The sequence below is a fragment of the Prionailurus viverrinus genome, chromosome B2 (assembly GCF_022837055.1).
Source record: "Prionailurus viverrinus isolate Anna chromosome B2, UM_Priviv_1.0, whole genome shotgun sequence".
Classification (NCBI taxonomy): Eukaryota; Metazoa; Chordata; class Mammalia; order Carnivora; family Felidae; genus Prionailurus; species Prionailurus viverrinus.
This window is the reverse complement of record NC_062565.1, coordinates 1533608-1553363: the sequence shown is the minus strand read 5'-3', so window position 1 is coordinate 1553363 and position 19756 is coordinate 1533608. Positions and strand designations below refer to the sequence as shown.

Genomic DNA, 19756 nt, shown 5'->3' with positions numbered 1-19756 from the left:
CTTTTTACGTTTTTTAATGAACCCAAGGCTTAATTAATTAAAACCATAATTGTATCAATAATAAATAATAGTAATAATTGGTTGTATTCAGTGTAACACAAGTATAGCAGAATATAAAACACATAGTATGTTCTTTGAGCCAGTAAATGCATGTTTTATTTCATCATAATAATGCCTAATTCTATGGTGTTTGGAGCTTTCACAATAATCTTTCTATCTTGGTGTGAAACCAGAAAAGACATTCTGGAAGTTACTACTTAGGAGTGCCCAGGAAGGGTGCAAACTGGGCTGGTTTCCTCATCCAGTCTGCAGGGTCCTAGCGGACCCCCTGCAGGAGGGACACAGCAACACCACAGAGCCCGGCGCCTCCCAACCCGACTCAATCCTTCTCAGTGTCTGAAAAATCCTGGGAGCCGGCCAGCCCAGGAGGGAGGCCCAGGGCCGCACTGCATCACTAATACCAGTCAGTTTCTCCCTCCCTCCTCCTCCCCCCTGCACAAAGCCCTGCCCTGGGTTTCTTCCTCACTTCCTTCTTTTTCGGGCTTGTCACCACCAGGGCTGATGGGGAGGAGGTCCCCTGAATCGGGGCATAAAGTCTGCAAAGCCTCCAACTGCATATCCCTCTTCTGACCTGCTGCTTCCCCCAAACTCAGCCCTACTCATGGCAATAAACCTTGCTAGGAGGCCAGGTTCGTGGAAAGATGTCAAAGTATGTACACACACACACACACACACACACACACACACACAAGATGTCAAAGTATGTACACACACACACACACACACACACACACACACAGTCAACTGGTAACCTGCTCTCTGATTAGACCCTGGAATTCTAGCTTTCTCATGGGATCATGGGAGATATTTTTCAGGGCATTTGCGGGGGGCTTGCCCACAAATATATGTACAGAAAGAGAATCGACCTTCAGCTTAACTTCCTTCACCTCTTTCAACCTCCAGCAGCTGTAAATGTCATCAGCCTTTGCTGAAGGGCTCTCCCGCTACAGGACCACTGTCCTGAGCGGGACACTAGCTGAGGGCTCAGACTTCCACTCCTTGGTGTCAGCCGACCCACAGGGAACTTGCATCCCTTTGTCACTCCAAAGTGTGGGATCGTGAGCTGACCTGCAGGAATAACCACCGCTCTCCAACCTCTTCCTCCTGCTCAGGCAGCCACAGGGCCCATGAGCACATCCTCGGCCTAACCTGACGCCCAATCTGGGAGTGAAATGCAAGGCCCTTTGTCCTGAAGGATCACTTACAAGTGGCTTCCTGGCAAAATCAAAGCGGGTGCTTCCTGGCATGTCTGCAGACATGTGAACTCACTGCACAACAAGCAGAAAATAGGAAGAAAAAGATCACATGACTTACAGTCACTAGTCACCCAATTCATGTTAAGGTTTCATGTAAACTGTACCTCAATAAAGCTGTTGAATTGAAAAAAAAATGTACAGTAAGATAATAAAACACACAGGGAGGAGGAAACAGAAGAAAGTCCAATTTCCCAAAATGTGAAAAAGGTACAGGTAAAGCAATCCAGCCTCCTGGTAGCGTATCATTTGCAGGAGAAACAGGCAGCCAGTAAAGAAAATATCCAAGAAGGCCAAAATTCACACCAAAAATTCTGCCCAGATGATTCTAATTCTGTTCTCAAATATCCACTACTTTATATTTCTTACAGATAAAGTAAGGGGACTTAGTTCTCTTTTAAAATGTATTCTTTATGTCCATCAGTTTATTTTCTCCCAGACACTTGAGGTATTTATAGAAATAAATATAAAATCACCACACATATATTGCTTTTTAATTTTGAAAATTGAAAGCACAATACTTTATTCAATCAATAAAACAAATGGTAAAATTTTTTAAATGTAAGTCCCTTAGTTCCTAAATATAGTCAGATAGGAGACAGGACACATAAAATGTAGGTGGAAGAAATTAAACCATTGTCGCATATATCTATCCACCAATACCACTTTTTTTGAGAAGCTGTAAGATTTTATCAAACACGCACAATAAAATATAATCCTACTGAAGGTTCTGAATTGAATGTGAAAAATGTTTCCTCCGCTTTCTAACATTTTTGGGATCCATTCCAATGAAACTTTTTAATCAATATTAGTGACATTTCGTATGACTACATATCTTTCCCGTCTTCAACTTTCAATGTTACATTTCTTTGAAAATAAGCACTTACTGTTATGTTGCTTTTCTGTCTAGGAAAAGACTCATTTTACTCAAGGATCTTGGCATGTTTTTACCCTAAAGAAACTGCCATGTGCTAACAGTCTGTTTTCTATAATTCCGAGTGAGTGCCGACAGGAGAGCAGATATGTGTGCCATTTTTCTGAATCATCTCCACACAGTAGAGGTTATAAATCTACCTGAAGAGCTCGCCATACCTGGCTCTGTCCCAGAGAACCTGAACAGCAATCAGCTCAAGCAAAATCTAAAACTCTGTACCTGACCTAAACTCATCACTATGACCCAATCTCCCACTGCTATGAGGTCAGAATTCATGAATATGAATCCAAAGCCATGACATCATTACATGATAAGTGTTTCCCTGTCCTCACCACGTAAACACTGTGTGTAGACATGCACCAACAAAGGAAACTTAACATTAGCTTCCCACCTGACCACCCAGGACACTCAGACTCCAATTCCAGCCTTAAATTCACTTCCCCTCACTGATCTAATTTGCCATTTCAGAGAAATCACTGCCATCCTGAAGTCATCCTACAATCTTCATATCCTAATGAAATACAACAATAACAAAGACATACAAAATACAAGACCAAAATTTTTTAATATTAGAAACAACAGATTTAAAATTACATTTTAATAAATATAAGAAATATATCAAGAAAAGAATTATAAAAACTGTACATGTAACTGAAAGTGTACATACAGACAATTTATATAGAGAATTGCTATTTTAATAACTTTCGTATTCCGTAATGCATATATGCACACTTCGACTGAATACCTTAAGGTTTTTAATGTGATAAGTGAGCTTGCTTCTTGCTTGTTAATTTGTCTAACCTGGGCTGGATGGATGACAATGCTACTCTCAGGGGATAATGTATATTCAAACTGTTCCTGTGCTTTGTCTTAATGACACTTAAAGTCGAGAACCCGGTCTCGCACAGGGACGTTGAGGGGAACAGAAGAAGGGATTTTAAAGCAACCTCAGCAAGCTCAGGATACTCATTTTTAACTTTTATCCAAAATGAAGGAAGTGATGCTGTATTTTCAAAATTCATTTTCAGTCCTTCATCAGCAGCCAGCTTCAACAAGTTATCCTGCAGGGTGACAGTTAAATTTAAGTTATCTTTTGATGAGAGGAATGGATTTTGGATCCATGAGTTCCCTATGCGTGGATCTTCTTTCGATGGAAAATACAATTCAAAACAATCTAACAAATTTGTAAGATGTTCATTGATAACTTTTCGCAGATAGACAATATCAAGGTCATTACCTACTTCATGGATAATTGTTGTTAAATTATGGAACATGTCATAACAATTCACAGAAACTCTGTTTCTCCAAGCTTCTAACTTTTGTTTTTGTCCTTCAATCTTATCAGCCATTGAAAAACATGTTGCATTCTTCCCTTGCATGGAAACGTTAAGATCATTAAAAATACTGAAGATATCAGATAAATAAGCAAGTCTGGCTGTCCAATTCACGTCTCTGAAAAGTTGGGACCAAACTGGCTTCTTGCTTTGCAGAAACACTAAGAGTTCATTTCGTATTTCGAACATTCTTGATAGAACTTTCCCCCGTGATAACCACCGCATCTCCGCGTGCAGTAACAGCTGCTTGTGATCCGCTTCCATATTGTCGCACAACAAAGAGAACAATCTCGAATTTAATGCATTAGATTTTACATAATTCACAATTTTTACTGTGTCAGTAAGCACACTATTTAGTTCAGCTGATATCTTTTTCATGGCCAGACCCTCTCGATGAATGAAGCAATGTGTTATTTTACACTCCGGCGCAAGTTCCTTAATCTGGGCCACCACCTCGGACCGTCTCCCTGTCATCGAAGCCGCGCCATCAGAACACAGGCCTACACAAAACTGAAATTCCAGACCACACTTGTTGACGACATAATTCTTCACAGCTTCACACAGTTCTGAGCTAGTTGTGTTTGTTGGCAAAGAGGCTGAAAAGAAGAATTCTTCCTTTATGTCATCATCGTGTTCAAACCGCACGTACACCAAGAGAACAATCATGTTAGCGATATCTCTGCACTCGTCCAGCTGCAGCGAGAAGTACTTTGCTTCTTTTATTTGCTCTATTAGCTGGTCTTCCATGTCACTGGCCAGCTCCTGAATGCGCCGGGCGATGGTGTCATTGGACAGGGGCACCTGAGCCACCTTCTTGGCAGCGGACTCTCCCAGCATCTCCAGGCAGACCTCCTTGATGCAGTCTTTCACCAGGGTCTCCGCAATCGTGTACGGCGTCTTGGACTTGGCCACAGGCAGCGCCACCTTGTAGGAAGCCCGCAGGGCGTTAATGTTTATGTGAGAAACACTGAGCACCTGCTTTGGTGGGCTCTTTAATTCACTACTCTTCCTCTCAAAGAATTCTTTTGGTTGTGAACTCATTTCTTTATGTTTTGAATATAAATGCCGCTTAAGTTTTGATGGTTTCATCGCTTCATTAGCCAGGATATCTCCACAAATAATACACTGTGGTTTCAGCACCTCACCATCAATTACAGCTATAAACCCAAACTCAATGTACGAGGGGTCATATTTCCGGGTGAAACCTGTGTGAACTCTTCTGCCTTTCACTTCCTCAGGCTGACTTCCACCTTTACCATTTCTTCTACTCCTGCCCCCAGATTCATAAAGGCTATGTTTCTTCTTGACAAACAAGTCCAGTGAAGCTCGTTTTGCCATCTGAAAATCAGGATTAAAAATAAATAAACACAAATGTTACTTTCCTCCTTTGTCTAATAATGTTAAAAAATTAAAAACTAGGTTTGATTACAAATTTAAAAATGGTTTTAAAATGAAGTTATAAAGATAAATAAATGCTTACATTTTTTCTGAGTTACAGCAGACAAACTAGCCATAAAATATCACGCACTGTAACTGTGCTTGAGTGCTATACAATGCCAGCACACGACTTGCCCTAGGAGTCAACATCCATACCTCCCAGCATTCTACTCGGAAACGCAAGTGCAGTAATCACATGCTGGGCACTACGGCAATGTCAAATTGTGGCTAGTTTCTAAATACTCTTGATTAGTACACTTGCCCTACTGTGGACTGGTATAAAGTTTGCAGACCAGCGCTGATCCGAAGATCACACTCCAGTACCACTGGCCCAAATCAGGTGTAGCCCCCGTATTTCAAAACTCAACGCTGAACACACATTAACTCTATAAAACCTACGGATTTAAAATAAAGCTCTTTGGCTTTATCTCATGTTCTCCATTTATATCTGAAAACTGAACTTTTTCTCAACACAAACCCATCTATCTCGTAATCCAACTTGTCATCTCTTGTCCGTCCTAATTACTTCACTTGACCCAAGATGCCCTTTCTTGGCTCAGCTCCCCACCCAAAGTAACATTAAGTTCAGCTTTTCTCATGTTCATCCTCCTGTAGAAACACACCCTCACACACACCACTTACCCCCTAGATCTTAGCTTCCTTATCCCCCCAAGGAATTCCTCACACCAGGACAGAGTGAGAGACTGTCATCACCCCACACAACAAATAAAGCCGCATTCAAGGTTATAACTTCCAACCTGATAAAAGGGTGGGGGGGGGATAGGAATTAGAAGTAATGGGCTTTTCTCTGGAGAAAACAAATCCAAGTTGACCACCCTGTGCTTTATTTAGTATATACCCTGCCAAACATTCTCACTCATCATGAACACAGTGAAGAGTAATGAAGCTCTTCCCCTGCTTTCATCTACAACAGATACTCAAACTCTTACCCAATCCCCTACTTTGTCTGATGAAAATGGTGTCTCTGAAGGCTTTAGCATTTTGGAAGGTTGACCAGTCAAACTTCTTTGGATCTCATCATGTTTCCTCTTCATTGTGGTGGTCTCGTAGCAAAGACTGCACGTTATTCTGTGATGGTAGCCCGCAGTCCCATGTGGGGAGGGCACCCCGCAGACTGCATGGACACTTCCATCACATGATATGCAACTATTAGTACCTGAGCATTCTTTTTTACAAACTACACAGGATAAAAATTTTAATCTGCTTTCAGGAGGGTTTTTCATGGCCACCGTAGGAGTAATAGAAAGATTCTCTTCAATATCACTACTATCGGTTCCAGTCTCAACATTTTCTTCATACTGTGCTCCTGGTGGATTCTCTAATTCTTTGTCAGCTGGTTCAAATTCACTTTCTGGATTTGGGCTGGCAATGAGTTCTTCGGTTAACTGAGGATGACAGAGGCCTGGTTTAGCTTCAGAGCTAAATGTGCCTTCAAATGGATTTGGTTGCATACCTCTGTGATAGGGCTGATTCTGGATCATCTGAATGAACCACAAAAACTCAGCCCAGTGTGATGAGTTGTTAGTTTGCATCCAGGAGATAATCCTCTTTTGGATATCATCATTAGTTTGGTTCATAGAACTTTGGCTTTGACAGGGCTGAGGCTTCCCATGGACAATTTTCAACTCTGGCCAAATATTACTGAGTTCGTAGACAATCTGGCTTGAAAATTCCCTCCCATTGTCAGATTGTAGGACACTGGGAGCTCCAATAATTGTAAAAATATCTAAAAGAGCATGTGCCACTTCCTTAGGCCTTTTAGATTTTAGTGACCGCAAAAAACTCAACTTTGTACGAAGGTCTTGATAATGCATAATAAACTTATACTCCCCATCAGGATTCAATTGCATGTCTATAAGATCCACCTGGCATCTTGAACTAACTTCCTTAATTGGTTTTGATGTTAGAACTTTTTTGAGTTTCGAATGTTTCTGTTGGCAGGGTCCGCAGAGGGTCAGGTACAGCATTATAACTTCTTTTGTGATGTTTTTGTATTTTGCTTGCAGCTCCTTTTCCATTCGGGTACGTCCTCCATGCCCAATGCTGAGATGTGTGTTGTGCAGAATGTCAAATAACTCCTCACTGTGTAAGTAATACCGAACTTTATCTGTATCCCCATTTATAGCCTCAATCAGCTTCTCATTTCCTTGCACAAGGATCACATCAAACCTCGCTAAGCGACGGTAGTCAACAGACTCCTTTCTTGCCTTTGCTTTAGCCTCTTTCACTTCCCGTATTAACTGACAGTACTTTGCTTTGGAAAATATCTTGGTATTATTACTTTTGTTTTCCAGCAACACTGCTAAGTTCCTGAAGAACTTCTCTCTCATGTTTTCTGGTTCCATTTCTGGTTCATTAGTGTCTAAGCTACTGGGGTTATCATCACCCACCCTTTGAGACATCACGGAAAGCCACAAAAATGACCCTAAAATATAGAGAAAAAAATCAGTTAGAATATTTGGGAATATCATTTGAAACATATACACTGCCCAAGCAGTCACTAGAGCTTGGGGTAGAAACAGAGGTGTGGGCACACAAGTTGGGGGAACACAGGTTTGGTTAGGGAGCCCAGCCTTGGAGAAATAGAAGGTAAATGAAGAACCCAAGCTAGGAACAAAAAGTTCTGGTCTAGTAAAGAGATGTGACTTTCCAGAGCAGTATCTGGGATTGGCCTTAAAGTACTGTTTTATGTAAAACAAGAAGCAAATTGATGTTATTATTTATTTATTAACTATAAAAGATGATTTGTTTTGGCTAGAGAAGCCTCAGCAATACAGTAAGTTTTTTTAAAAACTTTATTTTTTTAAAAACTTTAGTTTTTAAAAACTTTACTTTTATTTTTTAAGTAATCTCTACACACCACGTGGGGCTTGAACTCACAATCCCGAGATCAAAGAGTTGTGTGCTCTACTGACTGAGCCAGTCAGGTGCCCCAGTACTAGATCTTTTTTTAAAAAGCCCCAGACTATACCATGTTTTGTCCTATTAAGTCAAGTTAACTGTTACAGCAACATTTGGGGCTTATGTTTCAACGTCTCGAAATGCGACTGAAAAGACCACCATATGGATAGTACTTCTTTCCACGCAAATACATTTTGTGTCACGCTGGGGAGCCATGAATAGGAAAGGAGGGTGAAGCAGGATGAACTTGGGGGAAGAAAGGAATATAGGGCAATGTGAATGAGAACCAGAACATGAGCTCCAGAAGCAAGGAGGGTATTGGTAGGTGCAGGATAATTGGGGAGTTGTTAGGACTTCACAAGACGTAGAACGTGTTGATTATACTGGAGATTCTGGAAAAGATGTTGCTCCAGAACAGTCAGCCTGTGCTCTTGCCTCCACTACACCTTATCCTATTAACAGTCCTTAAAATGCTAAGGGGCATAGACCAGAAATTCCATTTTCTTCAGTAGAATTTCTGAGTAGCAATCCAAGTCTTAAACATCATGTGTGACAAAAACTGGGGCAGAGGCTTTAGAAATCAGACCAATGGGCACACGGACGAGTGCTCAGCATCCCTACTGATTTATCCTCTGATTTATCCACAGGGACGTAATTCCATTGCAAAATATCCATCAAAAATCTTGTATTCAATGATTTCTTACATTATTACCTGGCTGCTTAAATCCTTTAATAGCATCACCCAACACTGGCTGACCTTCCCTCAGACGAATTCAGTAAGGTTGCAATGGATGAGATTTCATAGCTTTTCAGCAAGGAGACCCTTCCCGCTCCCAAACGTCATCCTCCTTCTGGACCTCACCATTATCTTGCAGTGGGCGTGGCTCTGGAGATGCACATTCCATTCTGTCTTCCATAGATGGGAGCTGGGTACCCAGGCACTCCTGTGCCGCATCCAGGGGACTCATCTCCTCCATAGGAGTTTCAGGCCCATTTGTGTCCTGTGGGACCTGGGGACAAATCGATACATCTGGAAATGAATATAGGTGATCACTGCACAAAGCATTACTAAACCTCAGAACATTCTTGTACAGAAATAGAATGTGAGAAGAAAAAAAGTCTTCATTGAATTTTCTTTTCAATGTTTATTTTAGAGAGAAAGCACGTGCACGAGTGGGGGAGGGGCAGAGAGCAAGGGAGACACAGAACCCAAAGCAGGCTCCAGGCTCCGACCCGTGTTCAACTTGAACTCATGAATTGCAAGATCATGACCTGAGTGGAAGTCGGATGCTTAACTGACTGAGCCAGCCAGGCGCCCCTTTGCTGAATTCTTAACATGAATGCCAAACAGAATAAGGAGAGATATCAAAAAAATGCTGGGACTAATAAAGCAGAGCCATGCAACAGAAACTCTCTCCATTGGACAGAAGTCGGTACTCATCCCTGTGGTTTTGGTTTTGGGGAATAACAACACAAACATTAAAGGAATCCTAAGTTGTGACAATTAAAAGAAAGTTGTAAATGGGTTTCAGTGTAAGCAATTAAAAATAAATATTTGGGGTGGGGGTTATGCAAATTATCTGATTGGGACTACTGCACCCAGAAAGGAATCTGACAGTTGTTTTAGAGTCAATGTGGAAAACCGGCCCAGTGTTATGCATGGGGAAACAGAAAACATCATCTGCTCCTTACACTAACCATCTCATGTATGGTTTATAACTAAATTTCCCTAACTGTCCCCAAAATATATTTTATGGTTTTAAGTCCATGAAACAATATTTATACGTTATACCTTTTGCTTCCTCTCATCTAAAAAAGACAGGAATCTTTTTTATGACATTCAATTTTGAAAAGTCAGACCCAGTTATCTTATAGAATGTCAGAGATTTGTCTTGGTTCCTCACAAACAGATTCTGGTGAGTAATTTTTGGAAGAATGCTACGTAAGTGATGTGTACTTATGGTGTCATGTCACAGGGCACATGCTATCAAGTTATTTCATTATCGATAATGCTAAATTTGATCAGTTAGTTAAGGCCGTGATCACCAGATCTATCTACTCATTTTCCCACTGTAATTACTAAGTCAGCAATGGGGTAAGAGCGTGCATGGACATCAAGAGCCTGTTCCCCAATGTTTTTAGCATTCACTGATGATTTTTGCTTGAATCAATTTTTATACTGGGGGCTACTGCCTGCCTTTATAATTTCTTCTACACTTATTAGCCAGCAATTTCCCATAAAGAGCTTTCTATCATTTTGAATATCACTATAGACTTATTTTGTAATCTATTCCTTCCTTACTCATGCTGGTCGCCAACTGTCTCCCATCTCGCCCCTGGGGCCCCTTTGATCAGGCTCCTGCATTGTTTGAACATGACCCTGCTAGGTCACATCCATTTTTCCAGAAAAATGAACACATGACCACATTGTCGTTTCCCTGTATCAGGACTAGTTTCAACGGTTTTCCCAATAAGTCTTGATTCATTTTGGAGCAACACTATTAGTAACAAAGACTGAGTAGGAGGCTGGCTCATTGTTCATGATGCCTCGTCCCCTCCAGGCACTTTCATGGATAGAGCTGGTAAACATATTTACAGAATATCATGAATTCAATACAATTTCAACACAGTAAGATTTATTTCACCTTTCTAACATTTATTTTTGAGACAGAGACAGAGCATGAACGGGGGAGGGGCAGAGAGAGAGGGAGACACAGAATCTGAAACAGGCTCCAGGCTCTGAGCTGTCAGCACAGAGCCCGACGCGGGGCTGGAACTCACGGACCGCGAGATCGTGACCTGAGCCGAAGTCGGATGCTTAACCAACCAAGCCACCCAGGCGCCCCTATTTCACCTTTCTATATTCCATTTTAATATATACCTTCTCCCACGGTGAAACAAAAACTTAGTTCAATATGATGTATATATTTACTCATTTGCCCTCACCTACAATAAGCACAGAACAGTTTCAGAATTTACTTTGTGTTGTAGAACATTTCCAACGACATACCTACTATGTGAAATCAGTATCTTTGCAGCTTTATATGTACACAGACAGTAAGTATTCCACTAAGAGCATATAGTCAGAGTACTGTGTTCAAGTTACTTGAATTGTTTTTTTGCTCTGTTATTAATAATAATTTGATATACAGTTGAGTCCATCTGTTTCTGTGTTTAATCACTTTGAGTTTAACATTGCTTTTTATTTTTTTATTGTTTTTGTTTTATTTTTTATTTTTGAGAGAGAGCAAGCGAGGGAGGGATAGAGAGAGAAGGAGACACAGAATCCGAAGCAGGGTCCAGGCTCTGAGCTGTCAGCACAGGGCTCAAAATCATGGACTGTGAGATCATGACCCGAGCTGAAGTCAGGTGCTTAACTGACTGAGCCACCCAGGTGCCCTTTAACATTGCTTTTTAAATATTGGAAGCATTGCTTTTGAATTTTTTTCTCTAGGAGATATTTCTGAACAGCCGGTACTGGGACTCCCAAGTTTCTGCCTTTCTGTTAAGTGTCATGAAAAAAAAAACACTTTTTTCTAAGCCAATTTAGAAAAGAAAAAAAAAAAAAAGCTATATGTATCTTTACTGTAGAAGCCAATGTATCTTTTCTTTGAAAAATTGTAACAATACAAAATTGCCATAGCATTCCCAAATGCAAAAGTTATGACAGGAAAGTAAAAGTCCCAATAAAGTATCCAAGGGAAAAAAATATATATTTGAAGCATTTAAATGGTACGAAAGATGAAAACATACAGTTTTTAAAAGTTTTTTAATTAATTAATTAATTTTGGGAGAGGGGAGGGGCAGAGAGAGAAGGAGAGAGAGAATCCCAAGCAGGCTCTGTGCCATCGGCTCAGAGAGCAACGTGGGGTTCAATCCCACAAACCACAAGATCATGACCTGAGCCAAAACCAAGCATCCAACATTTAACCGACTGAGCCACCCAGATGCCCCCAAAAATCAAAACACGTATTCAGAGAAATATTGCTTATATTCTACTCCCATAAGAAACCATTTTTGTTGGTGATGGTTTACCCTCAGTTTATTTTTGCAAAAATATGTAAAACACATATATACATACATATACACCAATATTTGCACTTATATACATATATACATAATATATACAAATTTAATGCAAATGTGTCTATACTTTTCTATACTATACATAGTAGTTCACACCTTCCTTTTTTCACTTGCTAGGAGAATATTCTCCAGAGGTCATCTCATACCAGTTCATAGATACCCTCTTCACTTTTATGTACATGGTCCCACGTTACATTCATGCGCCACAGTTTATTCAGTCACTGTACATGGATCAGCATTTAGGTTGCTTACAACATTCTGCTTTTACAAATAGCTGCAATGAAAAACTATGTCTATGTCGTCTCTTCTTTGTAGATGTGTATATTCAAAGCAAATTCCCAGAAAGGGTATTGCTGGGTGGGTCAAAGGGTACAAATAGGCGTTAGATGCACAAGTAGGCGTTAGATGGTGCCCAAATCTGCCCCACCCCCAAAGGAAAGGTGCCATCTTGTACGTGTACCAGCGACATACGACAGGACCTATCTTCCAGTCAGGCCACCACACTGTGTCGCCAAGCTTTTGAAATTTTGCCATCTGACAGGTGACAAAAGTACTTCAATGTAGTTTTGATTTGTAATTTTATGATAGAAGTGGAGCACCTTTTTGTACAGTTAAAAGTCATTCATTTATGTTTATGAAAACTGCTCATGTCTCTCGATCATTTTTATTGCATTTGCCAAAAAGATTAGCTTTTATCTATGATAAATCTTACAAATATTTTCACTAAAATTTATCATTTTTATTTCTGTGTGGGCTTTCTGTCCTGCATTTTTAAATTATTTCACGAAAAAAAATTTCTTGATATTATTTCTGGGTTTGGAGTAATTCTGTACACCCAGATAATAAAATACGTCATTCGCACTTTATCCTAGTAGTTGGGTATTTAAAATTTTATGTATTGATCTCTGACACATTTAAAGGTTATTGTTTCTGATATATGGTAGGAGGCACAGATTTAATGTGCCTTTTCAAAATGGCTATGTCCCTTTATCCCAACATCTATTTAATTTTTTTAACGTTTATTTATTTTTGAGATAGGGAGACCGAGCATGAGTGGGGGAGGGGCAGAGAGAGAAGGGGAGGGGGGGAGACACAGAATCTGAAGCAGGCTCCAGGCTCTGAGCTGTCAGCACAGAGCCTGATGCAGGGCTTGAACTCACGAACTATAAGATCATGACCTGAGCCAAAAGTCAGATGCTTAACCGACTGAGCCACCCAGGCGCCCCTATCCCAACATTTATTTAAAAGTCCATTTTTCCTTACGGTGATTTGAGATGGCAAATGTATTGTACAATTTTCATATGTGCTTGGGTCTACTTTTGTACTTTCTATTGCTTTATTGGTCCATCTACTCATGCATCAGTATCATGATGTCATCTAAAGATGCTTTACGGTAGGTTAGTATCTAGTAAGACTATTTCCTTCTTTTCAAGTTTTTCCAGTGATTCTTTCATGCTCACAGTATGAATGAAGTTCACGTTTTTAAAAAAAATTTCATTAATTAATTAATTAAATTAAATTAAATTTAATTTAATTTAATTTAATGTTTATTTTTTGGGACAGAAAGAGAGCACAAGCAGGGTAGAGGCAGAGAGAGGGAGACACAGAATCTGAAGCAGGCTCCAGGCTCTGAGCTGTTAGCACAGTACCGAACGCTGGGATTGAACCCACGTACCGCGAGGTCATGACCTGAGCCAAGATCAAGAGTTGGCTATTCAACTGAGCCACCCAGGTGCCCCTTCCCTTCTCTGATCTTAAGAATAAGACATCATATGTGGGGGCACTTGCTGGCTGAGTGGGTTGAGCTGACTCTTGATATCAGCTCAGGTCAGGATCCCAGGATCATGGGATCAGTCCCACCTGGGGCTCCTCGGTGGGTGTGGAGCCTGCTTAAGATTCTCTCCCTCTCTCTGTCCCTCTCCCTCACTTGTGCTCGCTGTCTCTAAAATAAGAAAAGAGAAAAAGAAAAATCTGGATTAAAAGAAAAAGACATCCTATGTAGATTGGTTTGTATAATAAATAGGCTACGTTTCAATTTGCCCGAATCTTTACATAACTGGGAGAAAGAGTCGTGGAGTGAAGACGATATGCCAGCTGGGGGACAGGGGAACCTGCTGCTTATAGTTCAATAATCCTATCAGTTCTGCAAAGACTCTTACAGCAACTAAAACACGAACCCGAAGACCTGCGGCTGCGGCCGCTCCTCCCCCACCGCGCCCGCGCACACCCTTCTGTCTATGCAGCGGAGGGACTCGCCAGGTCCCGGAAGGACGTCCACCACCGGACTTTAAAGGGTGACTCCGGGCGGCAATAATGAATTACAGAAATGAAATTAACCTCAAACCCGTTATGACCGTCATTTGTCTTTCACTCTATGATTCCTGGATTTGATTTTAAAAATTTTCTAATACGAAAGTTCTGGTTGTAAAATCGTGGTATAATGCGGCCACAGTCATTAGAAATGCATATATTTCCCAATTAGACACTTAACTCATATTGGCTTTAAAAAATGGGGGGAGGGGGTGTTCTTTTTGTCACATGACAAGAGGTGTTGAGGAGGGCAGCTGTCCTCACCACCCTGGGGTTCTTGCTCGTGCCCACCATTGTGCAGGCCTGGACACCAGCTAGGTTCACGACAGGCGGTGGGCAAAGACAGAATAAACGCACCTGCCCCATCTTACAAGGAAAGTACAAGCTTTCACAGAAACTGCCAGAAACTGTGCCTACTTCTCCCGGGCCAGGCCTGTGTTGCAAAGCCAACTCCAGTAGGAGGAAAGCTGGAAAAGTAGGTAGGTACATGGCCAACATGAACAAAATCAACGCTTTTTATGGAAGAAGCAAGTGGGGGGGGGGGGGGCGGGGGGGGGGGGAATAGGTTTCCCCCGCTACACAAAAGTAGGGCGTTCCTGTGAAAACTGTTGAAGCAGAAAGGGCACGGGCGCCTGGGTGGCGCAGTCGGTTAAGCGGCCGACTTCAGCCAGGTCACGATCTCGCGGTCCGTGGGTTCAAGCCCCGCGTCGGGCTCTGGGCTGACGGCTCGGAGCCTGGAGCCTGTTTCCGATTCTGTGTCTCCCTCTCTCTCTGCCCCTTCCCCGTTCATGCTCTGTCTCTCTCTGTCCCAAAAATAAAATAAAAACGTTGAAAAAAAAATTAAAAAAAAAACAAAAAAAAAAAACCAAAGTGGTATAAAGTGGAGAGCTAGAACCCACACTTTCTGAAAGCAGGGGTGCCTGTGTTCCGAGAGGGCAGCTAAGCGTGTCTGCAACAATGGCATTTCCCCTTCTTCCAGAAATCACACAGAAACAAGAAAAATGAGAAACATGTATGCAAACTTAGTATTCTACAAGACTAGGGAGAGCTCTATAACCCTGAGTCATATGAAAATCTATCAAATACGAACATTACCCAGAACTGACCAAACACCAAGTCCTACCAACGGCCACATTTCTCAACAAAGTAGAAGAGGAACATTCTCAAGAAACAGGCACATCTGCAGGAAAAAAAAAAAAAAAAAACCACAACTATATTGTTTCTTTGAAACAAAAGCAGGAGGTGTGCTGGCTGGAGGGAAGAGGAAAATACATGCTTTCTACAAAACTAAACACAAAAGTGACAGGATTTATGGAGAAAATAAAGTTACAGGATAGACTACTTAAGATATACACAACTTTGTCACCAGAGTGCTAATAAAACCATGGTCCTAGTAATATACAAGCCTAGTCAGAAAGATACTGTAAAGGATGATTACATCCCGTATAGCACTGTACCTCAGTGAGGTGATGCTACTGTGCCACAAAGTGGGCTCAGGAAAGGGGAAGGAGGAGTAGAGACTCTGTCCTCAGAAGTTCAGGAGGAGAAGCATTTGCACATCTTCCAAGAAATGCAGTCATTTCAGAAAACCATGATTTGGTTCCGGCTCATCAATCGTGTGTTTACTTCTTTGACATTGACTTACAGATGCAGTTCCTGCTGCTTAAACATTTCCCTTCTTTTGTAAAGGAGCTGCTTGTATGGTTCCAAATGGGACCTTATGCATGAAGCACAATCCTGTGGCACTCTGCATGGCAGTCATTCAGCATCTTCTGTCCACTCCCCCTGTATCCTACCTGAACCTCAGGTGACAGAAGTGAGCCGTCCGCTCCCCCTCCGTCCTACCTGAACCATCATGCCAGGCCTCCACAGTAATATCAGTGGCAGGTTTAATGTGCAATTGACTCCAGAATGCGAAAACTGTGTGTGCATTTCACCCGCTGTAGGTGCAATAAACACCTTGAATGTTCTCCTTAAGTAATAAGCTTTAAAGGCTGCAATCACACCCCAATCAAGGGGCTGGAGTAAAGAAGTTGTACTAGGAGAGAAAAGAGAACTTCAGTATCTGGTGAAAGGGTAGCAACTGTTCGAGGAGGGATTGATGTATGCTAAGACTTTTGAAAGATAATTTTTTCCTCCTGCAGTTACCTTTTTAGTCACGTAGGAAAAAACATCACCTAAAAGACCAATAAATATCTGCCTGTTATCCGGCCTCTCTTGTTACAACTACAGCAGGCTAGTCTTTCCGACTCCTTTCAAAGCTCATGCGTACAGAACGTGAGGACTCACAGCAGTCCTCGGCTTTACTTCTCCACTGGGATTTGCACCCCGCATCACATCACACGATCTTGTGTGGCCTCAGGCCCTCGTGTGTGTTGTGTGTTTCCTCCTTAGAGATACAGACCCTTGAGGGAATGTGCTTCCCGTGCAGCCTGGTTTCATCAAAATTAAAATCTGATCCAGGGCATAGCCTTCTTCATCAATCAGATTCCTTAACCCTGGGAGAACCGTACAGCTTCCTCTATCCGCACTCACAGTTCACCAGAGAGCTTAGCACTGGAAGACACAGCCGTTCTTGAAGTCACTAAACCAGCCACTGCTTCCACTAAGTGAAGACACTTGTAGCTTTTTCCTGAAGGTCTTCATATATTGCGAAGACTTCCCTTTATTTGAGAAAGGATGCCTCTGATTCCTTCTTTGCTTGGTATTCAATCCACACACTTAACCAACGTTCCAGTTTTTCCATTTCCTTACACCCCGTCCAAACAAACTTTGTAGCACTGGCAGATGTTCCAGCTAGAGAACTTTCTGTTACTTCCCAGTTCTTTTACTGTCTCTAGCAGTATGCAACGTTGACTCCTTTACACCAGTTGCACAATGTCACAGATTCTTCCATTTTCTTGAAAGCATCTTGTAATTTTGAGCTTTTCTTCAATTCTTAAAGCTGTTCTTTTATGTTCGCTAGCAAAGATTTTATCACCAGCATGCTTCTGTGGCACTTGTAAACCCCTCTGCTTGCTCATTTTCTGGAATACAAAAAAGTTTAACAAAAAATGCACAAAGTTGGGAGGGAACCATGCAAAGAAGCATTTCCAAAACAGAGACTGGCCAAGAGGAAGGATGTGGAGGTGAATGGGCAAATGGGCGTTTGGTACAGTACTGCCCGTCTTCACGGTTTGCTGCATCCGCTATAATCACACACCTTGCATTCAGCTGCTCTCACTCGGCGGCCCAAAACATCGACTTGCTGGTAAAATTCATGTACGCGCCAGAACGATTTCAATGTTACACGGACTCATTTCCTTATTTATCAAGCTCATATGAGAGATCTGCATTCCAGAAAAACATGTCTTAATGGATCAGACTGTATACATAAAATGTTCATATTTAAGGAGTTCAGATGCTCAGATACTATGATGGATAGTATCATTATAGAAATGTGACTGGTAATGTCCGTAATGTTCTAAAATTACTGTCCTAGAAGGCATGTATGCGCCCTTAAAAATAACCTCTAGCGTAAGGGTGAAGGACCAGATACTGGACTCAATACGTTTCACATACCAACAACTCCAAGTACTGAAAACCATCTAGAAAATGATGGAACTAATCTCTTTGTTGTACAAACGAAGACATTAAAGCCCAGAGAAGGTTTGATACGCCAAAGGCTACACAGCTAATTAGTGACAGGGCCTATTATGGAACCCAAATCTCATCATTCCCTTTTTCCTGATATTTCTACTACATGCGGCTACTTCTCTATTTGTCTTTCCCAGAAGGTGTTCCTTATATCCTGATACTGATCTGTTTTCATATGTGGTCAAAGTAGTGGACATCAGAAGAGTTTAATCTCACAGCCACTAAATAAAGTGTATTTTCTACTGATAAGCAATAGATCAAGGTTTCCCATGTGGTTACATCATCTATTTCTGTGGATTAGCTGTCGCTTACGTGCAAACTGTTATCCCATAAGCCTGAATCTATTCGTCTACACCGGTGATCAAATAATAATGCCCCAAACCGGAATGTGCCGCCACCAGTGTGGAGTTGATGGCATGTACTCCAGCTTGGACCCACGCCCTCAACTTCTGCACAGAAGACGGCACCTCCGAGGTCTCACCTGCTGCCTAGGCTCGTCCAGCTCCCTCTCCAGATCCTCCAGCACGGTCACCACCTCCTCCCCGCTCTCCGGGTGGTGCTCCCGCACCCAGGCCTGCAGCTCCTCGGGCAGGATGGTCATGAGCTGCTCTAGCACCAGCAGCTCCAGGATCTGCTCCTTGGTGTGTATATCCGGGCTCAGCCACTGGCGGCACAGCTCGCGGAGCCGGCGCAGCGCCTCGCGGGGTCCAGGCGTCTCCTGGTAGCAGAAGTGTCTGAAGCGCTGGCGACAGAGTTCCCTGGTGTGACACAGAGTCTTCTGCAGGCAGGATTCCCGATCCCAAACATGGTCTTCTTCCTTGACCTTCACTTGGATGATGTCCCCGTGCGCCTCTGACGCTGGGCTAGCCGAGGCTGGGACGCGCGCGCAGGCCGCGGCCATGCCGCACTCCACCTGCGGTCTGGGCAGGTGCGGGGCGTCCCGCCCGCTCCTCAGTCAGCGAAGTTCTGCACGAGGAACCCCGTCAAACACAGAAGACAGACGCGGAGAGAGGGCACTGGCTTCCGTGGCCCCACGGGGCGGCCACCCGAGCGCCTCCGTCCGCAGGGAAGCGGCCCCGGCCCGCCCCGGAAGCGGCGGGCTCTCAGCCGCTAAGGGGTCGCAGGCCCGCTCGCCGCGCCGCCCGCTCCCTGCGAGGCGCAGAGCCGAGGCCGCGTGGCCCCGCGCGCAGGCGCCGAGCCGGCCGGGGGCAGGGACGGGCCGGGGCTGCGGGCGGCGCGCGGCGAACGGAGCCGGCTGTCGCCGCGCACACGCCGCCTCCCCGCGGCCGCAGTCCGCACCTCCGAGGGCCGCCGTCCCGGCCGGCGGGGCTGCCCCGCGCTCCCGCCGCGAAACGCGCCTCCCCGCCGCCCGGCGCGCACTTCCGGTCCGCTCTAGGACTGCGGGCGGTGCGAGCTCTCGGTGGTCGTGGCGGCGGACCGCTGCGCCCCGGAGGCGAGCGCGCGGGGGCCCCGGCTCCGCGGTCCTCCGCGGGGGAGCGCTTCGCGGTGCAGAGGCTGCCCGGGGCTTGCTTGGCGCTCCGACCGGCGGTTCTGAACGGACCAGCGGGACGGACGGCGGCCGCCACGGCCGCGGTTTTGCAGGCTTTGCCCGGCCTGTTCTAGCAGCCGCCGGTCAGGCTCGGAAAAGGACTGCGAGAGCGGGTGTCCTCTCTCCATTTTACGGGTGGGAGACCCGCAACTCACAGCGTGCGCCTCTCCCGGTGACGCGGCGGCGCCGGCTTGGCGAGCCGTACCGCTGCCGCCGGGAAACCCGCCCCAGAGGC

General features: G+C 43.6%; 1 protein-coding gene across 4 annotated transcripts in view; it reads right to left on the bottom strand.

Annotated features, from left to right (window-relative positions):
• Window positions 1–1925: 1925 nt before the first annotated feature.
• The window catches only part of SCAND3 (SCAN domain containing 3), a 34540-nt gene continuing 16709 nt past the window's right edge, over window positions 1926–19756 (bottom strand). The window contains exons 1-4 of one of the 4 annotated variants that reach the window (XM_047858502.1): window positions 18454–19128; window positions 8803–8950; window positions 5969–7464; window positions 1926–4919 (exon numbers count right to left, since the gene is read on the bottom strand). In XM_047858502.1, coding sequence (XP_047714458.1) covers window positions 3003–4919; window positions 5969–7464; window positions 8803–8950; window positions 18454–18873 — 3981 coding nt within the window. In that variant the 5' untranslated portion in view covers window positions 18874–19128 and the 3' untranslated portion in view covers window positions 1926–3002. Of the gene's footprint in view, window positions 4920–5968; window positions 7465–8802; window positions 8951–15142; window positions 17363–18453; window positions 19153–19756 lie in introns of those variants that run through there. The other 3 variants (XM_047858503.1, XM_047858505.1, XM_047858506.1) reach the window with 3 other exon arrangements.